The sequence below is a fragment of the Theropithecus gelada genome, chromosome 2, assembly GCF_003255815.1.
Source record: "Theropithecus gelada isolate Dixy chromosome 2, Tgel_1.0, whole genome shotgun sequence".
NCBI lineage: Eukaryota > Metazoa > Chordata > Mammalia > Primates > Cercopithecidae > Theropithecus > Theropithecus gelada.
This window is the reverse complement of record NC_037669.1, coordinates 88,588,652-88,612,027: the sequence shown is the minus strand read 5'-3', so window position 1 is coordinate 88,612,027 and position 23,376 is coordinate 88,588,652. Positions and strand designations below refer to the sequence as shown.

Below are 23,376 nucleotides of genomic sequence, written 5' to 3'. Positions count from 1 at the left end.
TGTGAATGAATGAATAACTTGGGTAAAACATAATTCTAGCTCCTGAGTACTCCCAGCCACTCCTCCTCTGCTGTTGGTGCTCACTCTACCTGGAACACACTCCCTCCAGATGTCTGTATGGCTTTCTTCCTTTCTTTTGGTTTCTGCTCAGTGAGAACTTTACTGACCTCCCCTATATAAACTAGCAGCTCCTCCTGCCACACACCAGCCTTCAGTACTCCCTGCATGCTTTGTTCTGCTTCCTTCTGTGTCCCCAAACTCTAGAATAGCACCTGCAATTATATACAGCTGTTCCTCCACGTACAGTGGGGTTACATCCTGATAAATGCATCGTAAGTTAAAAATATTGTAAGTTGAAAGTTTGTTTAATACACCTACCTTACTGAACATCATAGTTTGGCCTAGACTACTTTAAAGATGCTCAGAACACTTAACACTGTCTTAGCCAGGCATGGTTGTATGTGCCTGTCATCCTGGCTACTCAGGAGGTCTTAAGCAGGAATATTGCTTGAACCCAGGAATTTGAGACTGCAGTGATCTATGATTGCGCCACTGTACTCCACCCACACTCCAGCCTGGCCAACAGAGCTGGACCTTGTCTAAAAATAAATAAATAAACTAAAGAGCACTTACATTGTCTACAGTCAAAATCATCTGGCAGCACAGAAAACTGCATACTTTATGATAGCATGGTGGATTGGAAGCTTCGGCTCGTTGCCGCTACTCAGCATTGCCAGAGAGTATAGTTTCATATGTTACTAGCCTGGGAAAAATTTAAAATTTGAAGTACAGTTTCTACTGAATGTGTGTCATTTTCGCACAATTGTAAGGTAAACCATTGCAGGTTGGGGACTCTGTGTGTATATATATGTACATATATATATACACACACCCACACATACATATATATACACACACACATATATGTATATGTATAAAGAAATATAGAGAGTTGGTGCTTAGGAAACAGTTGATGCAGGAAGGAATGAACAAATGGGAATTTCAAGGTTTATAGTTTTGTTGTTATTGTTACTTTAAGGTGTTTTCTTGTCAAAATAGCCAAGAGATGTTTGAGCTATGCAGTCACCAAAACATGACTCAGAGCCAGTACACTCATAGAGAATGTTGTGATTTGGGTACGGTTAGCTTTCCTTTCTTAGAGAAGTTCCAGGGAATTCATGTTCAGCATTTTTAAATTTGTTTTTATTTTGGAGACAGAGTCTCACCTTGTCGCTCAGGCTGGAGTGCAGTGGCGCCATTTGGCTCACTGCAACCTCTACCTCCCTGGTTCAAGCAATTCTCATGCCTCAGCCACCTGAATAGCTGGGATTACAGGTGTGTGCCACCATGCCTTACTAACTTTTGTATTTTTAGTAGAGATGGGGTTTCACCATGTTGGCCAGGCTGGTCTCGAGCTCCTGACCTCAAGTGATCCACCCACCTTGGCCTCCCAAAGTGCTGGAATTACAGGCGTGAGCCACTGTGCCCAGCTGGCAGTTTTTTCTTTGAAAGACTTGTGCTTCTAAGCAAAACCCTTGGTGATTCTGATGTCTCTTATCCTCCTCCTAGCACCCCTGCAGTGGACCATGAGTCGGTAATGCCCACTGAGGACCTCTGGGAGCCATGTCAGACGAATCTGCCTCAGGGAGCGATCCAGACCTGGACCCGGACGTGGAGCTGGAGGATGCGGAAGAGGAGGAGGAGGAGGAGGAGGTGGCAGTGGAGGAATGTGACAGGGATGATGAAGAAGACCTGCTGGATGGTAAGTGGGCTCTACTGAGTGGCAGAAATTGCCTTATATTTTCCTCCAATGGAATTTTTGCTGGGAGACTTTGGTGTTTCCAGTGGGATTTCTTAGGCCATCCATAGTGAGAAGACACAGACTAGGAACTGAGATGCAATGAACTCAGCTGCTCTTTCCTAGGAAGTGGATTGTTGTTCCTCCACATAAGCTTTGTTTTACTGCTGAAAGAACCTTTAGCCTTTAGCTTGTCTCTGACAGATTTATGGACTCAGGTCCAGAGATTCGAGTGTTACATACTTGCCCAGGTTATGGAGGAGTCAATGGCAGAGTCCCTATGGTAAGACTTTGCAGTCTGGAGGCCATGGGCTCTTCAGGTAGATGTGAGGGTAACTGTGAGTGGTCTGTAAGTTTTCTGAAATTACACATACAATTCTGCTTGTGTGCACATGAGAGAATTCCCCAGGCAGAGATTCTCAGACAGTTTCACAACTTCAGAAAGGTCACTGCATCTCCTGCAGTGCTGCTCTACCTCTTAGCCATTCCAGTGACTATAAATTGCTCCTACTGGGAGGGTACTGCATGTCCATAGCTGGTAGGCCCCCTTTTGATACCTTCTATTTGGTTTGCTCAGCTCACTCCTTTCTTTGCCCTCAGCTTCTTGAAATGGCATTGGACTTTTAATGTTCAGTCTAATGTTAGGTCATTTGGCCAGCCACAAGACTTCTCAATTAATTCCAGCCTTTTATGGCATGGGATTTAGTTGTTTGTAAGCTTCCTACTGACTGAGGAATAGGGTTTTTGTCTGTTCATAGCAGACCCCCAGTGGAACTGAACGTTGCATTAGATCTTCTAATTACTTGAATCTGAAGGAACATAGGAAAATGCACTCCTGCCATTCTCCAGATTCCAGGAGGATGAGCACTGATCCTCCGTCTTTGCTGATGTTTACTATCTTCAGTTCTCATTCATCCTAACAGCTGTCATGTGGCTTGGGATCCATTTGCCCTCCTTTATACTGTCTAGAAGCCTCTCTCCATTTCTGCAGGGAAATGACCATTCACTTTTATCCCCCCAGTAGCATTTGCTGTCCATTGCTAGCTTATTCAGTTGGAGTCTTATTTCTAGAAAGTAGAATGAATAGAAACAATGGAAGACAGTAATGTTTGCTTGGTTCTTATTATTCCTGAGATAATGTTAGAGTCCCTAGGTGTCAACATCACTTTTTGCTTTTCATCATTTGGGTTCTCATAACTGTATTTACAGACACCCTTAGAACTCCCATCAGGTTTAGATTGGATTTTAGATGCTTCTGGTGAATGTAATGGATATATACACACTGTCTTCCCTGTTGGCTTCTTGGAATTCTCTTTTCCTTGTAAAATTGTTAATTATTCAAAAATTATGATATGCTTCTACGGACTTTACTATTATGTAGAAATGACAACAATTTAATTGTGATTTGTTTCAGAATAGTGTAGCTGTGCAATTCGATTGTTTTTTTTTTTTTTTTTTTTTTTTTGACAGAGTTTTTCTCATTTCCCAGGCTGAGTGGAATGGTGCCAACTCAGCTCACTGCAACCTTCACCTCCCGGATTCAAGTGATTCTCCTGCCTCAGCCTCCTGAGTAGCTGGGATTACATGTGCCTGCCACCATTCCTGGCTAATTTTGGATTTTTAGTAGAGATGGGATTTCTTCATGTTGGTCAGGCTGTTCTCGATCTCCTGACCTCAGGTGATCTGCCTGCCTTGGCCTCCCAAAGTGCTGAGATTACAGGGGCAAGCCACTGTGCCCAGCCTTAAATACTTTTTTCAAATTTTGAAATGACTCATTTTTATTGAAGTTCAGAGTGATAAACAAACGTCCCATTAGGCACTATGTCCTGCTGTGCTCTGCTAGGTTAACTGACTTCTTGGAATTTGACTCATGGACCATCTTTTATATTTCACTACAGTGTTAGAGCCACAAAAGTAAAAGTGATACTTCTGTTACTTGTAGTGTCTTTTACCCTATTTTACCTCTTAAAGCTTTTTTTTTTTTTTTTGGTCGGCCCTGGCTGGAGTGTAATGGCGTGATCTTGGCTCACTGCAGACTCTGCCTCCCAGGTTCTAACAATTCTGCTGCCTCAGCCTCCTGAGTAGCTGAGATTACAGGTGCCTGCCACCACGCCCAGCTAATTTTTGTATTTTTAGTAGAGATGGGGTTTCTCCATTTTGGCCAGGCTGGTCTTGAACTCTTGACCTCAGGTGATTCACCCACCTCGGCCTCCCAAAGTGCTGGAATTATAGGTGTTAGCCACCAAGCCCGGCCTAAAGCTTTTCTTTTCCTCTCATGTTGAGCACTCTATGCAATTTTCCTGAAAAATCCAAGACCTGCCTATGTCTTTAGTCTTGTCCTTGCTGCCATCCCGTAGTCATGGGTAGAGCAGCTAGCTATTCTACCATTAAGAGTATCTGTGAATAGGCTGGGTGCAGTGGCTTACACCTGTAATCCCAGCACTTTGGGAGGCCAAGGTGGGCGGATCACGAGGTCAGGAGATTGAGACCATCCTGGCTAACACGGTGAAACCCTGTCTCTACTAAAAATACAAAAAAAAAAAAAAAAAAAAAGCCAGGCGTGGTGGGGGGTGCCTGTAGTCCCAGCTACTCGGGAGGCTGAGGTAGGAGAATGGCGTGAACCCGGGAGGCGGAGCTTGCGGTGAGCCGAGATCACGCCACTGCACTCCAGCCTGGGCAACAGAGCGAGACTCTGTTTCAAAAAAAAAAAAAAAAAAAAGAATAGCTATGAATAATCTAGTTTTAGTTGGCGTAGTGTGATGTGGCCTTTTTGTTTTCTTAGAGCAGTGGTTCTCATCCTGGTATGATTTTGCTTCTTAGGGAACAGTTTACAATGTATGAAGACATTGGTTGTCAGGATTCTTGGGGATAGGGTAGGGATGTTACTGTCTTCTTGTGGATAGAGGCTGAGGATGCTATTAAACATCCTATAATGCATAGGAGAGCCCCCAGCTCACCTCAAAAATTATCTGTCCCAAATGTCAATAGTACTGAGATCTGAGAAACCCATTTCACAAAGGAAATTTACTTCAGCCCTTTTTATTTGAAGTTTCATTTCTTTTTTTTTTTTTTTTCCCCCCGAGACGGAGTCTCGCTTTGTTGCCCAGGCTGGAGTGCAGTGGTGCAATCTTGGCTCACTGCAAGCTCCGCCTCCTCGGTTCATGCCGTTCTCCTGCCTCAGCCTCTGAGTAGCTGGGACTACAGGCGCCCACCACCACGCCCGGCTAATTTTTTGTATTTTTAGTAGAGAACGGGGTTTTATCGTGTTAGCCAGGATGGTCTCGATCTCCTGATCTTGTGATCCGCCCGCCTCGGCCTCCCAAAGTGCTGGGATTACAGGCTTGAGCCACTGCGCCCAGCCTGAAGTTTCATTTCTAATGGATAACCATAGCTTACTTTTATATTGTTTGTCATAGTTTACACAAGCATGTGAACAATCTTATTCTTTTCAAAAAACTGTCTTTTGGCTTTGGTATATTGTGTTTGTTTTCTTTGTAATTTCTACTTTATGATTTTCTTTTCTATTTCTTTTGGGTTTATTTTGCCTTTCTTTCAGACTTCTTATGAATGTGTGTAGCTCATTAATTTTCAGATGTTTTTCTATATAAGTATTTAAAGCTTTCTTTCAAACTTCTTAAGAATGTGCATAGCTCATTAATTTTTAGATTTTTTTCTATATAAGCATTTAAAGGTATAATTTTCCCTATAAGCTTTAGCTCCGTTCCCCCATAAGCATTTTGACACACTTTATCATACTTAATTGTCTTTCTTTTTTCTTTGCCTTTTTTTTTTTTTTTTGAGATGGAGTCTTGCTCTGTCGCCCAGGCTAGAGTGCAGTGGCGTGATCTCAGCTCACTGCAACCTCTGCCTCCTGAGTTCAAGCAGTTCTCCCACCTCAGCCTCCCGAGTAGTAGCTAGAATTACAGGCATGCACCACTATGCCTGGCTAAGTTTTTGTATTTAGTAGAGACATAGTTTCACCATGTTGGCCAGGCTGGTCTCAAACTCCTGACCTCAGGTGATCCGCCTGCCTCGGCCTCCCAGAGTGCTGGGATTACAGGCATGAACCACCATGCCCGGCCCATACTTAATTGTCTGGATAATCTTGTGTGTTAGGTAGGGTAGATACATTTTACATATGGGGAAACTGAGACTCAGAAAGGTGAGTGGCTTACTCAGTATAACTTAACAAGAAAGTGGCAAAGCTAGACTTTTGGTCTTGAAGGCAGTGCTCTTTTTTCAAACCAATGCTGCTTCTGAGACCATAGATTCTTACAATACCCTTTCCTGTGATAGTTTTGCTTTCTTTCCTAGTTTCTGCTTTGAGGGAAGAAGGTGATTGTTGATTATTGTAGAGCAGAGGTGGAAGGACAGTTAGAAGTAACTGCAGGTATAAGGCAAAGTAGAAGGCAAAGTATGGCAAATGCTAAGGAATGATGAGCTGTCTTATGTACTGGACACAAGACGGGGATCACTGGAGTGAGACTAGAGAGATGACCTATGGTCAGATAGATCATGGAGTAGTTTAGAATTTGCTTTATAGGCAACATGGAATTGATGGGTGCTTTTCTTTTTTTTTGAATGGAGTCTCACTCTGTCATCCAGGCTGGAGTGTAGTGGCACAATCTTGGCTCACTGCAACGTTCACCTCCCAGGTTCAGGCGATTTTCCTGCCTCAGTCTCCTGAGTAGCTGGGACTACAGGCACCCGCCACCACACCCTGCTAATTTTTTGTATTTTCAGTAGAGACAGGGTTTCACCACATGGGCCAGGCTGGTCTCAAATACCTGACCTCAATTAATCCACCTGCCTCAGCCTCCCAAAGTGCTGGGATTACAGACGTGAGCCACTGTGCCTGGCCGATGGGCACTTTTACTGAGGAGCATCCATCAGACCTTTGACTTCAAGAATGTTACTCTAGCACTGCATCAAAGACATGGCCTGTATTGTAGATAGGCAGGATCAATTAGGTCTGTAGTAGAACTCTATGGGAAAGGGTAATGAGGATTAGAACTGTTTGTGTCAGTCAATCACACAGGAGAAGTAAATGGTCAGACTTGTTGCATTGGATTTTATAGGACTTGATGACTTACTGGATTTGTGGGGCAGATTGAAGAGGGATGGGTAAAAGCCTAGGAAGATGATGAGATCTTTTACAAAGGTGGGATGAACAGGATAGAGTGGATGGGGGAGTGAAAGCTATTTTTGGCTTTACTACAATAAGTTGGGGCATTGTTTCCTCCTTGATACTGACCTTTGTATGTTGAGTAGTGGGATAGTAGTGCAAGAACTGGTTATTATAGAACACAGAGGTTTGGCTGTTGGAGAATAGCACCATGACTTTTATCTTCAAACCAACCTTCAAGTGAGGAGAAGATAGTTCTTTTTGTTTATAACATGTTAAAGGACCCATGACATGTTGTGAGACATTTTAGATTTGGTTTTTCACCCCCCTCTTTTTCTTTTCTCCTGATATCTGTCCTTAGCTTTCTCTATTCTTTCAGAATAGTAGGGAAAGTAGGGTGTTAACACCTTTAGGGTCTGTTGTTATTAAAGGTAGAGGTTCAAAATTTGATACCTCTGGGATTGGCTTTCCTTATGTGATGGTTTTTCTTTCATTCATTCATTCTTTTTTTTTTTTTTTTTGAGATAGGGTCTCACCCAGGATCACTCAGGCTGGAGTACAGTGGCATGATCACGACTCACTGCAGCCCCCCCAGGGTCAGGTGGTCCTCCCACCTTAGCCTCCCAGGTAGCTGAGACTACAGGCGTGCGTCACCATGCCCAGCTAATTTTTAAATTAAAAAAATATATATTATTTTATTTTGAGATGGAGTCTCACTGTGTTGCCTGGGCTGGAGTACAGTGGAGCTATCTCAGCTCACTGCAACCTCCGCCTCCCAGGTTCAAGCGATTCTGCTGCCTCAGCCTCCCAAGTAGTTGGGATTACAGGCATGTGCCACCACGCCTGGCTAATTTTTGTGTGTGTGTTTTTTTTTGTAGAGCTGGGGTTTCACCATGTTGGCCAGGCTGATCTCAAACTTATGACCTCAAATGATCCACCCACCCCAGTCTCCCAAAGTGCTGGGATTACAGGTTTTTAAAATTTTTTTAAAAAATAGAGACAGGGTCTCTCTATGTTGCCAGGCTGCTCTTGAACTCCTGGCCTCAAGCAGTCCTCCTGCCTTGGCCTCCCAAAAGTGCTAGCATTACAGGCATGAGCCACTGTGCCCAGCCTGGCTAATTTTTTTTTTTTTTTTTTTTTTTTGCAGAGACAGAGTTTTGCCATGTTGCCCAGGCTGGTCTCAAACTCCTGGACTCAAGCAATCTGCCTGCCTCAGCCTCCCAAAGTGCTGGGATAACAAGCGTGAGCCACTGCACTTGGCCTGGTAATGGTTTTGGGGCTCCATATTTTCTTCTAGCTTAGCTTCAGGTCCAGTCTATTGCCCCACATGAGGTACTTTGGAATATTTAGATGAAAAGAACTCCTGGAATAATCCAGCCTTTATTTTAAAAAGTTTATTTCCAGTTGCTGCTTAATGTATGTTCCAGTGGATGTGAAAGTGTGGAATGGTTGGATACATGTCACAGGTAGAGTCCTATGTTTTCGTGGCTTTGTAAAGGGATTTTCCAGTGTATTGCTGGTTCATTGGCACGTTTATTTATTTCCTTGATGTCACTTCACTGTTTTTTGGGTTTTTTGTTTGTTTGTTTGTTTTTGTTTTTTTGAGACAGAGTCTCACTCTGTTGTCCAGGCTAGGGTACAGTTGCAGGATCTCGGCTCAGATTCCCAGCCTCCACCTCCCAGGTTCAAGTGATTCTCCTGCCTCAGCCTCCTGAGTAGCTGGAATTACAGGCACACACCACCACACCTGGCTAATTTTTGTGTTTTTAGTAGAGACGTGTTTCACCATGTTGGCTAAGCTGGTCTCAAACTCCTGACCTCAAGTGATCCACCCACCCCGGCCTCCCAAAGTGCTGGAATTACAGGCGTGAGCCACTGCTCCTGGCCTTACATCACTCTTTAAGCCTGCAGTAGACTCTTCCTTAATGGTTGATAGCTCTGTCAACTGTCCATGATAGGGAGCCCAGACTAAGAGAGTTGTCCAAGGGTCTGTCAGTCTGTACAAATGGCAAAAATCCTAATATTATTTCTCCAAAGTAGTTTCTTGCCCTCCTGCAGCAGAAAAACATGGGAGAAAAATAACAAGAAGAAACCTGGGCTTGAATATGCACTAAAGGTTGGAGGGTAAAGGAGACTGTTAGAATTTAATATGTTTTCTTTGTTTAACAAGAATTTTATGTTTCTTATTCATGCAGACTTATGGATCCAGTTCCTAGTTTCACTCCAGAATTTCAACTACTTTCCAGATATATGTCAAATCTTAGTTAATAATGAGATTCCCCTTCCCAGTACCACTTGCATTTCTTTTAGGCTACCCTTTTTCTCATGTGAATATTTGCAAGGAAAAGCCAGATGTTCCAGTTCTTTTCCTCCATTGCTTTTACTTTATTACCTGTGCTGGTTTCTTTGGTCTTTGGTTCTCCAGGAAGGTATCCTGAGCCACCACCATCCTTTTCTTCTGAGAACACTCTGCTCATCAAAACTGTTTGGCCTACATTGTGGATAGCCATGTTCAGCTAAGACAAGAGTAGGGCTTTTCTCGGCCAGGCGCAGTGGCTCATGCCTGTAATCCTAGCACTTTGGGAGGCTGAGGTGGGCAGATCACTTGAGGTCAGGAGTTTGACCAGCCTGGCCAATATGATGAAACCCCGTCTCTACTAAAAATACAAAAATTAGCCGGGCATGATGGCAGCTATTCAGGTGTACTGAGGCAGGTACACCTGTAATCCCAGCTACTCAGGTGACTAAGGCAGGAGAATTGCTTGAACCCAGGAGGCAGAGGTTACAGTGAGCTGAGATCGCACCATTGCACTCCAGCCTGGGGTACAAGAGCGAGACTTCATCTCAAAAAAAAAAAAAGAGTAGGGCTTTTGTTAAGAATTTTATTGTAAAACAAATCAAAGCCCAGACCAGAAACTACAGACATAAGTAACTTACTGGTTATTCTAAGAATGACTGCTTGCCATAGGGTTTTATTTCCAAAGTTAGTTCCTTCATTTGTGGTTGGGGGTAACTGGGAGTTTATGGAGCTTTAGGATGAACTTGACAAACTTGTTGGAACGTCAGTTTTACCGGAAGATTGGTGAAGTGGTTGTCAAGGTTAGGAGGTTTGGTACTTTAACTGGTAAAGAATTTAAATGTTTTTTTGTATAATGAAAATTATGACATAGAAATAAAAATTCACATATATTTTTTAAGATGAAGTAAGATATTTTGGCCGAGCGCGGTGGCTCATACCTGTAATTCCAGCACCTTGGGAGGCCAAGGAGGGTGGTTCACCTCAGGTCAGGAGTTAGAGTCCAGCCTGGCCAACATGGCGAAACCCAATCTGTACTAAAAATACAAAACTTAGCTGGGTGTGGTGGCCCATGTCTGTAGTCCCAGCTACTTGGGAGGTTGAAGAACGAGAATCACTTGAACTCGTGAGGCAGTGGTTGCAGCGAGCCAAGATTGCGCCATTGCACTTCAGCCTGGGTGACAGAGCACAGTGGTGCTCGCCTGTAGTTCCAGCACTCTGGAGGCTGAGGCAGGAGAATTGCTTAAACCTGGGAGGCAGAGGTTGTAGTGAGCCGAGATCACGCCACTGCACTCCAGCCTGGGCTACAGAGCGAAACTTTGTCTCAAAAAAAAAAAAAAAAAAAAAAAAAAGAATGAATATCAAAATAATTATGCTGAGTGAAAGCCAGAACTCCTGAGAGAGAAAGAAAAAGAGCAAGAGAGTGAGAGAGAGAATAAGGAAGAATGTGGTATTAAGCCTAAGATAGCCATTTTTTATATATATATATGGATAGCCATATATATATATCTATATATTTCTAGGCATATATATGGATATGCCTAGAAAATACAAACCAATCCTTAATGACAGAAAGCAGCTTAGTGCTTCTCTAGGGATAGGATTAGGGGCTATATATATATGTGTGTGTATATATATACATATATATGTGTGTGTGTATATATATGCGTATATATATGTGTGTGTGTATATATACACACTGTTATATATATCTAAAAATATATATATATAAACCGATATATATATGGCTATATACATACACACACATATATATACATATATATATATATAGCGCCATATATATTAGTTTTCTTCCACAGTTCTTGGCTTCTAACTCCCATAGTCTTTGTTGCAGTCTTTTGTTATAATGGTGCATGTGTTAGGCCTCAGGGGGATATCTCAGGAAACAGAATCTCTCTGACCTAGTCTTGCCATCCTTTTACCTGCCCCAAGGCAGGACTCTAAAATTCCAAGCCCCCCTTTCTAATTATGGGTCATAAGACCCTCATTCCAGAGAGGGTCCTACTTATACACTGGGGAAGTAATACTGACGTGAAGCTTCCATAAAAACCCTAGAGGGGATGGGCGTGGTGACTCAGGCCTGTAATCCCATCACTTTGGGAGGCCGAGGAAGGAGAATCACCTGAGGCCAGGAGTTCGAGACCAGCCTGGTCAACATGTTGAAACCCCATCTCTACTAAAAAATACAAATATTAGCTGGGCGTGGTGGTGCACGCCTGTAATCCCAACTATTCGGGAGACTGAGGCAGGAGAATTGCTTGAACCCAGGAGGCAGAGACTGCAGTGAGCCAAGATTGTACCACTACACTATAGCCTGGGTGACAGAGTGAGACTCTCCAACAAACAAAAAACCCTAGAGGACTGAGTTTGGAGAGCTTATGGATAGCTGAACATGTAGAGGTTTCTGGAGGGTGTCACACAAAGGGAGGGTATGGAAGCTCTGCACTCCTTCCCCCATACCTTACCCTACCATCTCCTCATCTGTGTCCTTTGTAATATCCTTTATAATACCAGTAAATGTGTTTCTCTGAGTTCTGTGAGTGGTTCCGGCAAATTAATTGAACCCAAGGAGGGGTTCATGGGAACCCCAACAGGAAGCCTATCAGCTGGTGTGTGTCAGGGGGCAGTCTTGGGACTGAGCACTTAAATGGATTTGATACTATCTGACATAGTGGGATCTGACATTATCTCCAGGTAGATAGTGTTATAATTGATTTGGAGGGCACCTAGCTGATATCTACTGCAGAACTAATTGGTCGCTTGGTGGTGGGGAGAAATCCCCACGCATTTGGTCACTAGAAGTCTTCTGTGGTGGTGATTGTTGTTGTAGTGGTGTGAGAGCAGAGGAAAACCATGGTTTTAGAGTTTTTCCAAAAGAGAGTGAGAGAGCAAGAGAGAGAGAATACATCATGTGATTTCATTTGTATTAAAAGTCTAGAAAATACAAACCAATCCTTAATGACAGAAAGCAGCTTAGTGCTTCTCTAGGGATAGGATTAGGGGCAGAGAGAGGAGAGAAGGACTTTCAAGGGGCATAAGAAAAACTTTCAGGGTGACACATGATCATTATCTTGATTTTTATTAGTCTTATATAAATAGTATACAATCAAATCTGAATAAAGGTGGGAAAAATGTGAAAAAAAATTTAAAAAAAATCCAAGTATCTTTTTTTTTTTTGAGACAGAGTCTCATGCTCTGTCACCCAGGCTGGAATGCAGTGACACAATCTTGGCTCACTACAACCTCCATCTCCCAGGTTCAAGCAATTCTCCTGCCTCAGCCTCCCGAGTAGCTGAGATTGCTGAAATTGTAGGTGTACCCCACCACATCCGGCTAGTGTTTTTATTTTTTACAAAAAAAAACAAAACAAAAAACCGCGATTACTTTTGCACCAATCAAATAGTAGAGCTAGAATTTCACAATGTTGACCAGGCTCGTCTCAAACTCCTGGCCTCGAGTGATCCACCCGCCTCAGCCTCCCAAAGTGATGGGATTACAGGCATGAGCCACTGTTAACTTTTTTTTTTTTTTCCAGATGGAGCCTCACTGTCACCCAGGCTGTAGTGCAGTGGTGTGATCTTGGCTCACTGCAACCTCCGCCTCCCAGGTTCCAGCGATTATCCTGCCTCAACCTCCCCAGTAGCTGGGACTGACTACGGGCACCTGCTACTATGCCTGGCTCATTTTTGTATTTTTAGTATATTTTTAGTAGAGATGGGGTTTCACCATGCCGGCCAGGCTGGTCTCGAACTCCTGACCTTGTGATCTGCCTGCCTCGGCCTCCCAAAGTGCTGAGATTACAGGCATGAGCCACCATGCCTGGCCCCAAGTAACTTTTAATATAGTACTCTGTCTATACCACTCAGTGGAATATATTATATGGGGAAAAAAACTGTAAAAAAATAAAAATCTTATTGCTGGCCACAATGGTTTACACCAATAATCCCAGCCCTTTGGGAGTCCAAGGCAGGAGGATCCCTTGAGCCCAGGAGTTCAAGACCAGCCTGAACAAAATAATGAGACTCCATCACTACAAAAAATTTAAAAATTAGCCAGGCGTGGTGGTGTGCAGCTGTAGTCCAAGCTACTCAGGAGGCTGAGACAGGAAGACTCATTGAGTCTAGGAGGTCAAGACTGCAGTGAGCTGTGATCATGCCACTGCACTCCAGCCTTGGTGACAGAGTGAGACTCTGTCTCAAAAAATAAAGTAAAACCTTGATCTTTACTTAGATTTATTGTTTGTAATGAAACTATTTGAAACTATTTTGAGGCTGGGCGTGGCAGCTCACGACTGTAATCTCAGTACTTTGGGAGGCCAAGGCGCATAGATCACATGAGGTCAGGAGTCAGAGACAAGCCTGACCAATATTGTGAAACCCCGTCTCTACTAAAAATACAAAAATTGGCCGGGTGTGGTGGCATGCACCTGTAATTCCAGCAGTTCGGGAGGCTGAGACAGGAGAATCGCTTGAACCCAGGAGGCAGAGGTTGCTGTGAGCCGAGATCGCACCACTGCACTCCAGCCTCAGTGACAGAGCAAGACCCCATCTCAAAAAAACAAAAACAAAACCCACCTATTTTGAGTAGGACTGGGCAAATAAGCAAATGTATTGATGCTGTTGGAAACAAGGTTCTCACTGGGGGACAGAAGAGATACAGATATGGAATAGGAGAACTGAAATTAAGAGTATTGTTATGAACACATGATTTTTAAAGTAAATGTATTTCCTAACTAACTAATCACCATGCCCAGCTAATTTTTTTGTATTTTTAGTAGAGATGAGGTTTCACCATTTTGGCCATGCTGGTCTTGAACTCCTGACCTCGTGATCCACCTGCCTCAGCCCCCAAAGTGCTGGGATTACAAGCGTGAGCCACTGTGTCCAGCTTTTTTTTTTTTTTTTTTTTTTTTTTTTTTTTTGAGACGGAGTCTCGCTATGTCCCCTAGGCTGGAGTGCAGTAGCATGATCTTGGCTCACTGCAACCTCTGCCTCAGGGGTTCAAGCAATTTTCCTGCCTCAGCCTCCTGAGTAGCTGGAATTACAGGTGCGTGCCACCACGCCCTGCTAATTTTTGTATTTTTAGTAGAGACGTGGTTTCACCATGTTGGTCAGACTGGTCTCAAACTTATGACCTCGTGATCCGCCCACCTCTGCCTCCCAAAGTGCTGGGATTACAGGCATTTGCCACCACGCGTGGCCAGAGATTCATTCTCGTATATTTGAATAGCTCATTCCCTTTCATTACTCAGTAGTATTCCACTTTATGGATATATATCCCAATTTGTTTATCCATTTGGGGTTTTTTTTTGTTTTTTTGAGAAAGAGTCTTGCTCTGTCGCCCAGGCTGGAGTGCAGTGGTACGATCTCGGCTTACTGCAACCTCTGCCTCAACCTCCTGAGTAGCCGGGATTGTAGGCGCCTGCCACCATGCCCAGCTAAGTTTTTGTATTTTTAATAGAGATGGGGTTTCACCATGTTGGCCAGGCTGGTCTTGAACTCCTGACCTCAAGTGATCTGCCTTCCTTCACATCCCAAAATGCTGGGATTACACACTTGTGCCACTGCACTCAGCTTCGTTTTCTTTCTTTCTTTTTTTTTTTTTTTTGGCCCAAGACGTTGCTTTTTTGTTTTTGTTTTTGTTTTCAGTTACAAATAAGACCACTATGAACATTCAGGTACAAGTCTTTGTGGGGCATGTGCTTTAATTTTGCTTAGATAATGGATTCTGCCACACTACTGACTATCCACATTATGGGGAAAAAATGGAATAGATTAAAACTGAGAATAGAACTTAGTGGCACTTTGCTAGAGATCTCCCTTTAGCTGAACCATTATCATTCAGTGAATAAGGTTATTCATCTGTCTCTGAATCTATGTGACTACTCTCCAGCCCACAGATCACCATATGATCTATAGGACTATCAGAATAGACTTTGTCAAAAGCGTTAGTTGAAATTAATTTCTTGTTAGGTATGTACCTGGTAGTTAAAAGTCAGCTTGGAGTGAAAGTTGCTTGAAAAGCTGTGTAGCCCCATGAGTATCAAAGAGACCAGTGGGCATTAGGAAAGCAATAACAGTGTGTGAGAGCAGCAGGGGAAAGAGATACATTCATCCAGGCATTCAATAATAATTATTGAGCACCTGTTCTTTGCCAGGCATTGTCGTGGGCATTGGGAATGGGGAACAAAAATGCCTGTCCTCATGGGATTTTCATTTTAGTAGGGAGAGATAGATGGTAAACAAGTATATAAACAATATATCAGAAGGTATAAGTGTTATGAAGAAAGGGAGAGTAGGTAAAGTCTGGGGTGGTGCTTCTTTTTTAGAGACAGAGCTCACTGTAGCCTTGAACTGCTGGGCTGAAAGGATCCACCTGCCTTAGCCTCCAAGTAGCTAGGACTACAGGTGCATACCACCACTCCAGCAATTTTTAAAAAACTTCTTGTAGAGAGGCTGAGACTAGTGGCTTATGCCTGTAATCCAAGCACTTTGGGACACTGAGGCGGGAGGATCACTTGAGGTCAGGAGTTTGAGACCAGCCTAGGCAACAGAGTGAGACTTCATTACTACTACAAAAAAAAAAAAAAAAAAAAGCCGGGCATGGTGTCAAGCACTTGTAGTCCCAGTTGCTTAGGAGGCTGAGGTGGGAGGATCACTTGAGCCAGAGGTTGAGGCTGTAGTGAGTCAACTTTGTGCCACTGCACTCCAGCCTGGGTGACAGAGTGAGACTTTGTTTCAAAAAATAAATAAATAGGCTGGATACAATGGCTCATGCCTGTAATCCCAGCACTTTGGGAGGCCGAGGCAGGTAGAAGTTGGGAGTTTGAGACCAGCCTGGCCAACAAGGTGAAACCCCGTCTCTACTAAAAAATACAAAAATTAGCTGAACATGGTGGTAGGTACCTGTAATCCCAGCTACTTGGGAGGCTGAGGCAGGAGAACTGCTTGAACCTGGGAGTGGAGATTGCAGTGAGCCAAGATTGTGCTGTTGCACTCCAGCTTGGGTGACAGAATGAGACTCTGCCTCTAAATAAATAAATAAATAAGTAAGTAAATGGGGGTCTCCAAGCCTACTGTGGCTTGGAAGGCTGCCTGAAAAATAAATGAATGAATGAATGAATGAATGAATGAATGAATGAATGAATAAATAATTTTGGGGGTAGAGGTGGAGTCTTGCTCTATTGTCCAGGCTAGTCTTGAACTCCTGGCCTTGAGTAGTACTCCCACCTCAGCCTTCCAAGTGATGGGATTACAGATATGAGCCACCGCACCTGAGGGAAGTAAGTGGGCTACTCAGGTGGTTGTCTAGGGAAAAAATATTGTAGACAAGTGGAATAGCAAGAGCTGTTGGAGAGTTTGGGCAGAGGAGTGACACAATCCGACTTTTAAAAGATCATTCTGATGGCTGGGGGCCCCCGGTGGCTCAAGCCTGTAATCCCAGCACTTTGGGAGGCCGAGATGGGCGGATCATGAGGTCAGGAGATCGAGACCATCCTGGCTAACACGGTGAAACCCCGTCTCTACTAAAAAAAAAAATACAAAAAACTAGCCGGGCGAGGTGGTGGGCGCCTGTAGTCCCAGCTACTCGGGAGGCTGAGGCAGGAGAATGGCGTGAACCTGGGAGGCGGAGCTTGCAGTGAGCTGAGATCTGGCCACTGCACTCCAGCCTGGGCGACAGAGTGAGACTCCGTCTCAAAAAAAAAAAGATCATTCTCGCCGATATGGAGGTAATTGCCTGTATGGGGGATAAGGGATCAAGCAGGGAGGCCAGCTAAGAAGATATTGCAGAAATCTAAGCAGGAGGTGATGATAGCTTGGTGGAAGTGGTGAAAGTAGTTGGATTCTGGGTATGTTTTGAAGATAGAGCTAACTGGATTTGTTAGTCAAATGGATATAGATTGTATGAGAGAAATTAAGGATGAATTCCATGGTACTTGGACTGATAAACTGGAAGATGCCATTTTCTGAGCTCGGGAAGATTGTTGGGGAGGTATAGACAGGGAGCAGATAGGAGTTTGGTTTTGGAATCCATCGTTTAGGTTTGTAATCCATCAGGAATTGATTTTTGTGTGATGTGAGATAGGGGTCGAGGTTCATCCCCCTTTGCCCCAGTATGATTATCTAATTGATCCAGCACTCTGCATTGCATTTTTGTTGTACCCTTTGTTGTAAACCAAGGTATAGTACATGTGTGGATCTGAACTCTCTATTTTGTTCCCTCATAGCTTTCAGGGAAATGGGAGTAGAGGGGAGGTAGTGCAGTGTGGTGAGTTAGAGCATGGACTTTGTAGACAAATCAACCACTTGGAATCAAATCTTATCTTTACCCCTTAGGGCTTTGTGCAGTAAATGTCCTCATCTGTAAAATGGGAACAATTAGAGCATGATCTCCTTAATAGGGTTGTTTGATGACTGAATTAGTTTATGTTGTAAGGTGACTAAATAGCTGAAGAAGGATAATAAGCATTGCTGATGGGCTGGACCCAGTGCTCCTGCAGGAGTGACTGAAGTAGTTGTTGGATGGCCTTGGACATGAGTGGGAATACAATGGAATTCCTCTCTAGAAGGGCTCATCACAGACTTGGGACTGGGGCTGTAGGCAATAGTCTGTTCTGCCAACCTTCCTGAAGGGAAATTGGTTAACTCTTCTTTGAATTGTTATCTTCTGAAGTCTTCCAGTGGTCTTCTTTTTTCTTTTTCTTTTCTTTTTTTTCTTCTTTCTTTTTTTTTCTCTTTTTTGGAGTCTCACTCTGTCGCCCAGGCGACAGTGGTGTGATCTCGGTCCACTGCAATCTCCGCCTCCCAGGTTCAAGTGATTCTTCCTTCCTAAGCCTTCCAAGTAGCTGGGATTACAGGTGTGAACTACCATACCTGGCTAATTTTTTTTTTTTTTTGAGACTGAGTCTTGATCTATTGCCCAGGCTGCAGTGCAGTGGCGCGATCTCTGCTCACTGCAACCTCTGCCTCCTGGGTTCAAGTGATTCTCCTGCCTCAACCTCCCGAGTAGCTGAGATTACAGGCCCCCACCACCATGCCCAGCTAATTTTGTATTTTTAGTAGAGATGGGATTTCACCATGTTGGCCAGGCTGGTCTGAAACTCCTGACCTCAAGTGATCCACCCACCTCAGCCTCCCAAAGTGCTGACTGAGATTAGAGGTGTGAGCCACTGCACCTGGCCTTCCAGTGGCTTTTGATACAATTAAGATTACAGAAACAGGATGTATTTGCTTGAATTTGAGGGTTTTTTTTTTTTTTTTTGAGACAGAGTTTCACTCTTGTTGCCCAGGTTGGAATGCAGTGGCGTGATCTTGGCTCAGTGCAGCCTCCACCTCCCAGCTTTCAGCGATTCTCCTGCCTCAGCCTCCTGAGTAGCTGGGATTATAGGTGCCCACCACCACACCTGACTAATTTTGTAGTTTTAGTAGAGACAGGATTTCACTATGTTGACTGGGCTGGTCTCGAACTCCTGACCTCAAGTGACCCACCTGCCTCGGCCTCCCAAGTTCTGGGATTACAGGCGTGGGTCACTGCACCCGGCCTGAATTTTGTGTATTTTAAATACATCTAGTTTTGAATGTAGTTTCTCAAACAGTAATTATAATTAGAGACAGCAGCAGCCATTGCCTTTCTCTCTGCAGCTTTACTGATAGGCATGCAGTGTGGCAATGTTGGGCACACTGTAATACAGTGAAAGGAACCTAGAGAAGGCTTTCTGGAGGAATAACCATTAAACTGAAACCTGAGAACATGAATTAAAATTAAGTCATTTGTAACTGTTGGATTAAGAGGTGGGGAAAGAAGGAGACAGCATCAGCAAAGGCCCAGAGACCTGTGAGAGCACTGCGATTTTGAGACTGAAGACCACTGGGCAGAAGCTGTGTGGGTAGAGGTGGTTGGAGAGAGGTAGTAGGTGGTCAGAGGGAAGGCAAGAGGTGAGCAATCAAAAGAACCCTTAAACATTTTAGATTTTTATCCTAAGCGCAAAAGGGATAGGTGTAGTGTCTTAAAAGGTCCTGGGTGGGTGAAGACTCACATGGTCAAATTCAGAAAGCTCACACTCCCTGCATTGTGGGTTGGAGAGGAAACAAGTTAGGAGGCAGGGAGACTATGTGGAGGTTGATGTAGGAATCCAGACCAGGTAGTAGCAATGGTACAGAGAGGAGTAGCCTGAGATACTTAGGTATACTCTTTAGGTACAGAATCCATGATGGACATAAGAAAAGGCAAGGATGACATTTTCTTTTTCTTGATGGTGACATTGTGGAGTGTAGGATCTTGAGAGAGCCACTGCTCTAAAAATGCCCTTCTAGCTTAGAGACTTTGTACTGTGTTCTTTTCTTTGTTCTTTTTCTTTTCTTCTTTTCATTGTTTCTTTCTTTTCACCCATCAGGAAGCAATGTTACACCATGGTCCCAGATAAATACATATTTTCTTTGAATTTTCTATCACTCTATGGAAAAAGTTTATTTTTTAAAATGTATGTATGTATGTATGTATGTATTTTGAGACAGTCTTGCTGTGTCTCTCAGTCTGGAGTGCAGTGGTACAATCTCGGCTCGCTGCAGCCTCCACTTCTCAGGTTGACGCTATTCTCCGGCCTCACTCTCCTAAGTAGATGGTGTTACAGGCGCCTGCCACACATGTGGCTGATTTTTGTATTTTTAGTGGAAACAGGGTTTCATCACGTTGGCCAGGCTGGTCTCAAACTGCTGACCTCAGGTGATCCCCCCACCTTGGCCTTCCAAAGTGCTGGGATTACAGGCATGAGCCACCGCGCCTAGCCTATTGTTTTATTTATTATTATTATTTATTATTATTATTATTTTGAGACAGAATGTAGCTTCGTTGCACAGGCTGGAGTACAGTGGCTCGATCTCAGCTCACTGCAACCTCCGCCTCCCAGGTTGAGGAGATTCTCCCGCCTTAGCCTTCCGAGTAGCTGGGATTACAGGTGCCCACCACCATGCCCGGCTAATATTTGTATTTTTAGTAGAAATGGGGTTTCACCATGTTGGCTAGGCTGGTCTCAAGTGATCTGCCTGCTTTGCCCTCCCAAAGTGCTGGGATTACAGGTGTGAGCCACTGCGCCCAGCCTGTTTTAGTTTTTAAATGGCCAGTCAGAAAAGGCTTTACCTGCCTTCTCTGACCAGAGTTTACTCTCCAGCTTTTTGCATTCACAGTGTTAAGATTTAGGGTTTCAACTAATGAGATAGTTCAGAAGGCTCATTACATGTATTAGTTTATTATTTTGCCAAGGCATGGCTTTAAATGATGCTTGCTTTATCCTTTCTCTTAGGCTGGGGTGTGGGAACTGGTAACTTGGCCCTGCCCTCCACAGCATATGCTCTTCAACCTACTCTATTCTCTACTCCCGAATCAGCAATTCTTATCATCATTAAGGTTCTGAAGGGATCATGTAAAATTTCAGTTATACTTAAGTGCATTTTGTGGAGGAAATTATGGGCTATAGCAATATTCTTTAATTTGTGATTTTGTAAAGGTTTGTTATTTCTTCCTTGCCTCTTGTGCTTTCCCGGCATGGTGTTTGCTGTGACATCTGATGCTCTGCTTGTGAAACCCCAGTCTTCGTTCAGTCCTTTTTTCCTCAACTACTGAATCCTTTTGGGCATTTGTGTGTGTGTGTGTGTGTGTGTGTGTGTGTGTGTGGTTTGTAGTCTCAGTCCTTCAAAGTGTTCACCAGTCGAATGGAATAGTAAACTGAGTTCTGTTGCTTCCGCCCCCACACCCCACAGGTTACTAGCATGCTTTTGTTTGTTCATAGGATCAATTTTATTGTCGTCTTCTCTCTTAAGGTAACAGACATAATAGCGAAAAATTTGGAGGGATTATCACTTTAGTTTGTATACCTAAGTTCTGTCAAATAAAATAAGCAGAATGAGCTATTGTTCCTTTTTGCCCATTCCTTCTTAAAAGGGACAGTAGTTTCCTCTCCTAGTTTCTTCTCGCTTGATGTGGCCACCTCTACATGGGGCCTTAGAGGAGTTTGTGTGTTATGGAAAGATTTGTATACTATTCCATATCTCTGTCACCATTTAAAATGGATTTGGGGTAAAAAAAAATTAGGCGGGCGTGGCAGCAGGCGCCTGTAGTCCCAGCTACTCCGGAGGCTGAGGCAGGAGAATGGCGTGAACCCGGGAGGCGGAGCTTGCAGTGAGCCACTGCACTCTAGCCTGGGCGACAGAGCGAGGCGAGACTCCATCTCTAAATAAATGAATGAATGAATAAATAAATAAATAAATAAATAAAATAAATGGATTTTGGGGAGGGAGAATGGGTGTGATTCTGCACTATAACATGAGGCATTACCTGGCTAAGCCCTTAGGGAAGGATCACAATCCCCTGAGGCTACCGATTTGTTCTCATTATTATTACGTGTATCTCATTCGTTATTAAAGAATAAATCTTTGGGGCTAGGCTTGGTGGCTCACGCCTGTAATCCCAGCACTTTGGGAGGCTGAGGTGGGTGGATCACTTGAGGTCAGGAGTTTGAGACCAGTCTGGCCAACATGGTGAAACCCCATTTCTACTAAGAATACAAAAATTAGCTGGGCGTGGTAGTAGGTGCCTATAATCCCAGCTACTCAGGAGGCTGAAACAGGAGAATCGCTTGAACCTGGGAGGCAGAGGTTGCAGTAAGCCAGGATTATGCCACTGCACTCCAGCCTGGGCGACAAAAGTGAGGCTTCATCTCCAAAAAAAAAAAAAGGAGAGAGAGAAAGAATTAATCTTCTTTAATAATCTCCCCTTTTAGGATATAAAGATTCCTTTTGCTCCTCCAACTCTCAGCTCCCAGGCTCTCTGGAGATGCTAGGAGAGAGCTTTCTGTGTCTCCTTGAGAGAGGCCGCCAGTTGGAGCCCTTAAGAGGGGCAGGAAGCCCAGCACCGATTGATATGACCCTTATACCAGCTCTAAATCCAACACATCAGGCAACCGCACTGTCTGGAACCATTTTATTCCTTGTAGTGCATAATATCAGGTGGAGGAATCACCGACCCTTTAGTGATTCTGAAGTTTCCAAGAATAATATGCTTAAGGCTTTAATTCTATTTTTATTTATTCCCATGTTTTATTCATACTTTGGGAAGTAAGCAAGAAAATATTGGCCGGGAGTGGTGGCTCACGCCTGTAATCCCAGCACTTTGGGAGGCCAAGGTGGGCGGATCACGAGGTCAGGAGATCGAGACCATCCTGGCTAACATGGTGAAATCCCATCTCTACTAAAAATACAAAAACTTAGCTGGGCATGGTGACAGGCGCCTTTAGTCCCAGCCACTCGGGAGGCTGAGGCAGGAGAATGGCATGAACCTGGGAAGTGGAGTTTGCAGTGAGCCAAGGTCGCGCCACTGCACTCCAGCCTGGGCGACAGAGCAAAACTCTGTCTCAGGGAAAAAAAAAAAAAAAAAAAAAGGAAAAGAAAATATTTTATCACCTCTGTTCTCCTATTCAGATACCATTCCTTTAACAGATTTTTTTTTTTTTTCCTTAGAGAGATGAGAGACCCTTGGAGGTAAAATTGTAAGAGGAGCTCTTAAGTGGTCAACCTATTGTCACTTGAATCCTTTGGCAGTTCAAGTTTGTCACTTGAACCCTAACCTGGAAGGAAGGGTTCAGATGGGTAACAGGGACCAAGGATTGCCTGTTGCCTTTTTTTTTTTTTTTTTTTTTTTTAAATTTTTGTGAGTATGTAGCAGGTGTATATATTTATGGAGTACATGAGATGTTTTGATACATGCATACAATGTGTAATAATCACATTATGGAAGATAGGGTATCCATCCCCTCAAGCATTTACTGTTTATGTTGCAAACAATCCAATTATATTCTTTATGTTGCAAACAATCCAATTATATTCTTTTAGTTATAAAAGCTATAGTTCGATGCTTCAAAGTAGGTGGCTATGCCTTAACTGTATGTATATTGTCAGGCCGAGGGCCTCTTTCATCCTTGTCAAGGACATTGCAATCTTTGCTGTGTCTCCCCTCCCCTCCACTGCCCTCCCCTCCCCTCCCCTCCTTTCCCCTCCTTTCCCCTCCTTTCCCGTCCCCTCCCCTCCCCTCCCCTCCCCTTCCTTCTCCTCCCCTCTCCTCTTTTTTTTTTTTTTTTTTTTTTTT

At 43.7% G+C, this 23,376-nt stretch overlaps 1 protein-coding gene and 1 pseudogene across 2 annotated transcripts in view; one reads left to right on the top strand and one right to left on the bottom strand.

The window, feature by feature from the left end:
- Positions 1-23,376, top strand: part of RAD54L2 (RAD54 like 2) — a 168,188-nt gene that overhangs the window by 56,248 nt on the left and 88,564 nt on the right. For both annotated transcript variants that reach the window (XM_025375386.1, XM_025375387.1), the window contains exon 2: positions 1,570-1,762. In XM_025375386.1, coding sequence (XP_025231171.1) covers positions 1,624-1,762 — 139 coding nt within the window. In that variant the 5' untranslated portion in view covers positions 1,570-1,623. The remainder of the gene's footprint in view (positions 1-1,569; positions 1,763-23,376) is intronic.
- Positions 23,127-23,232, bottom strand: LOC112619941 (annotated as a pseudogene).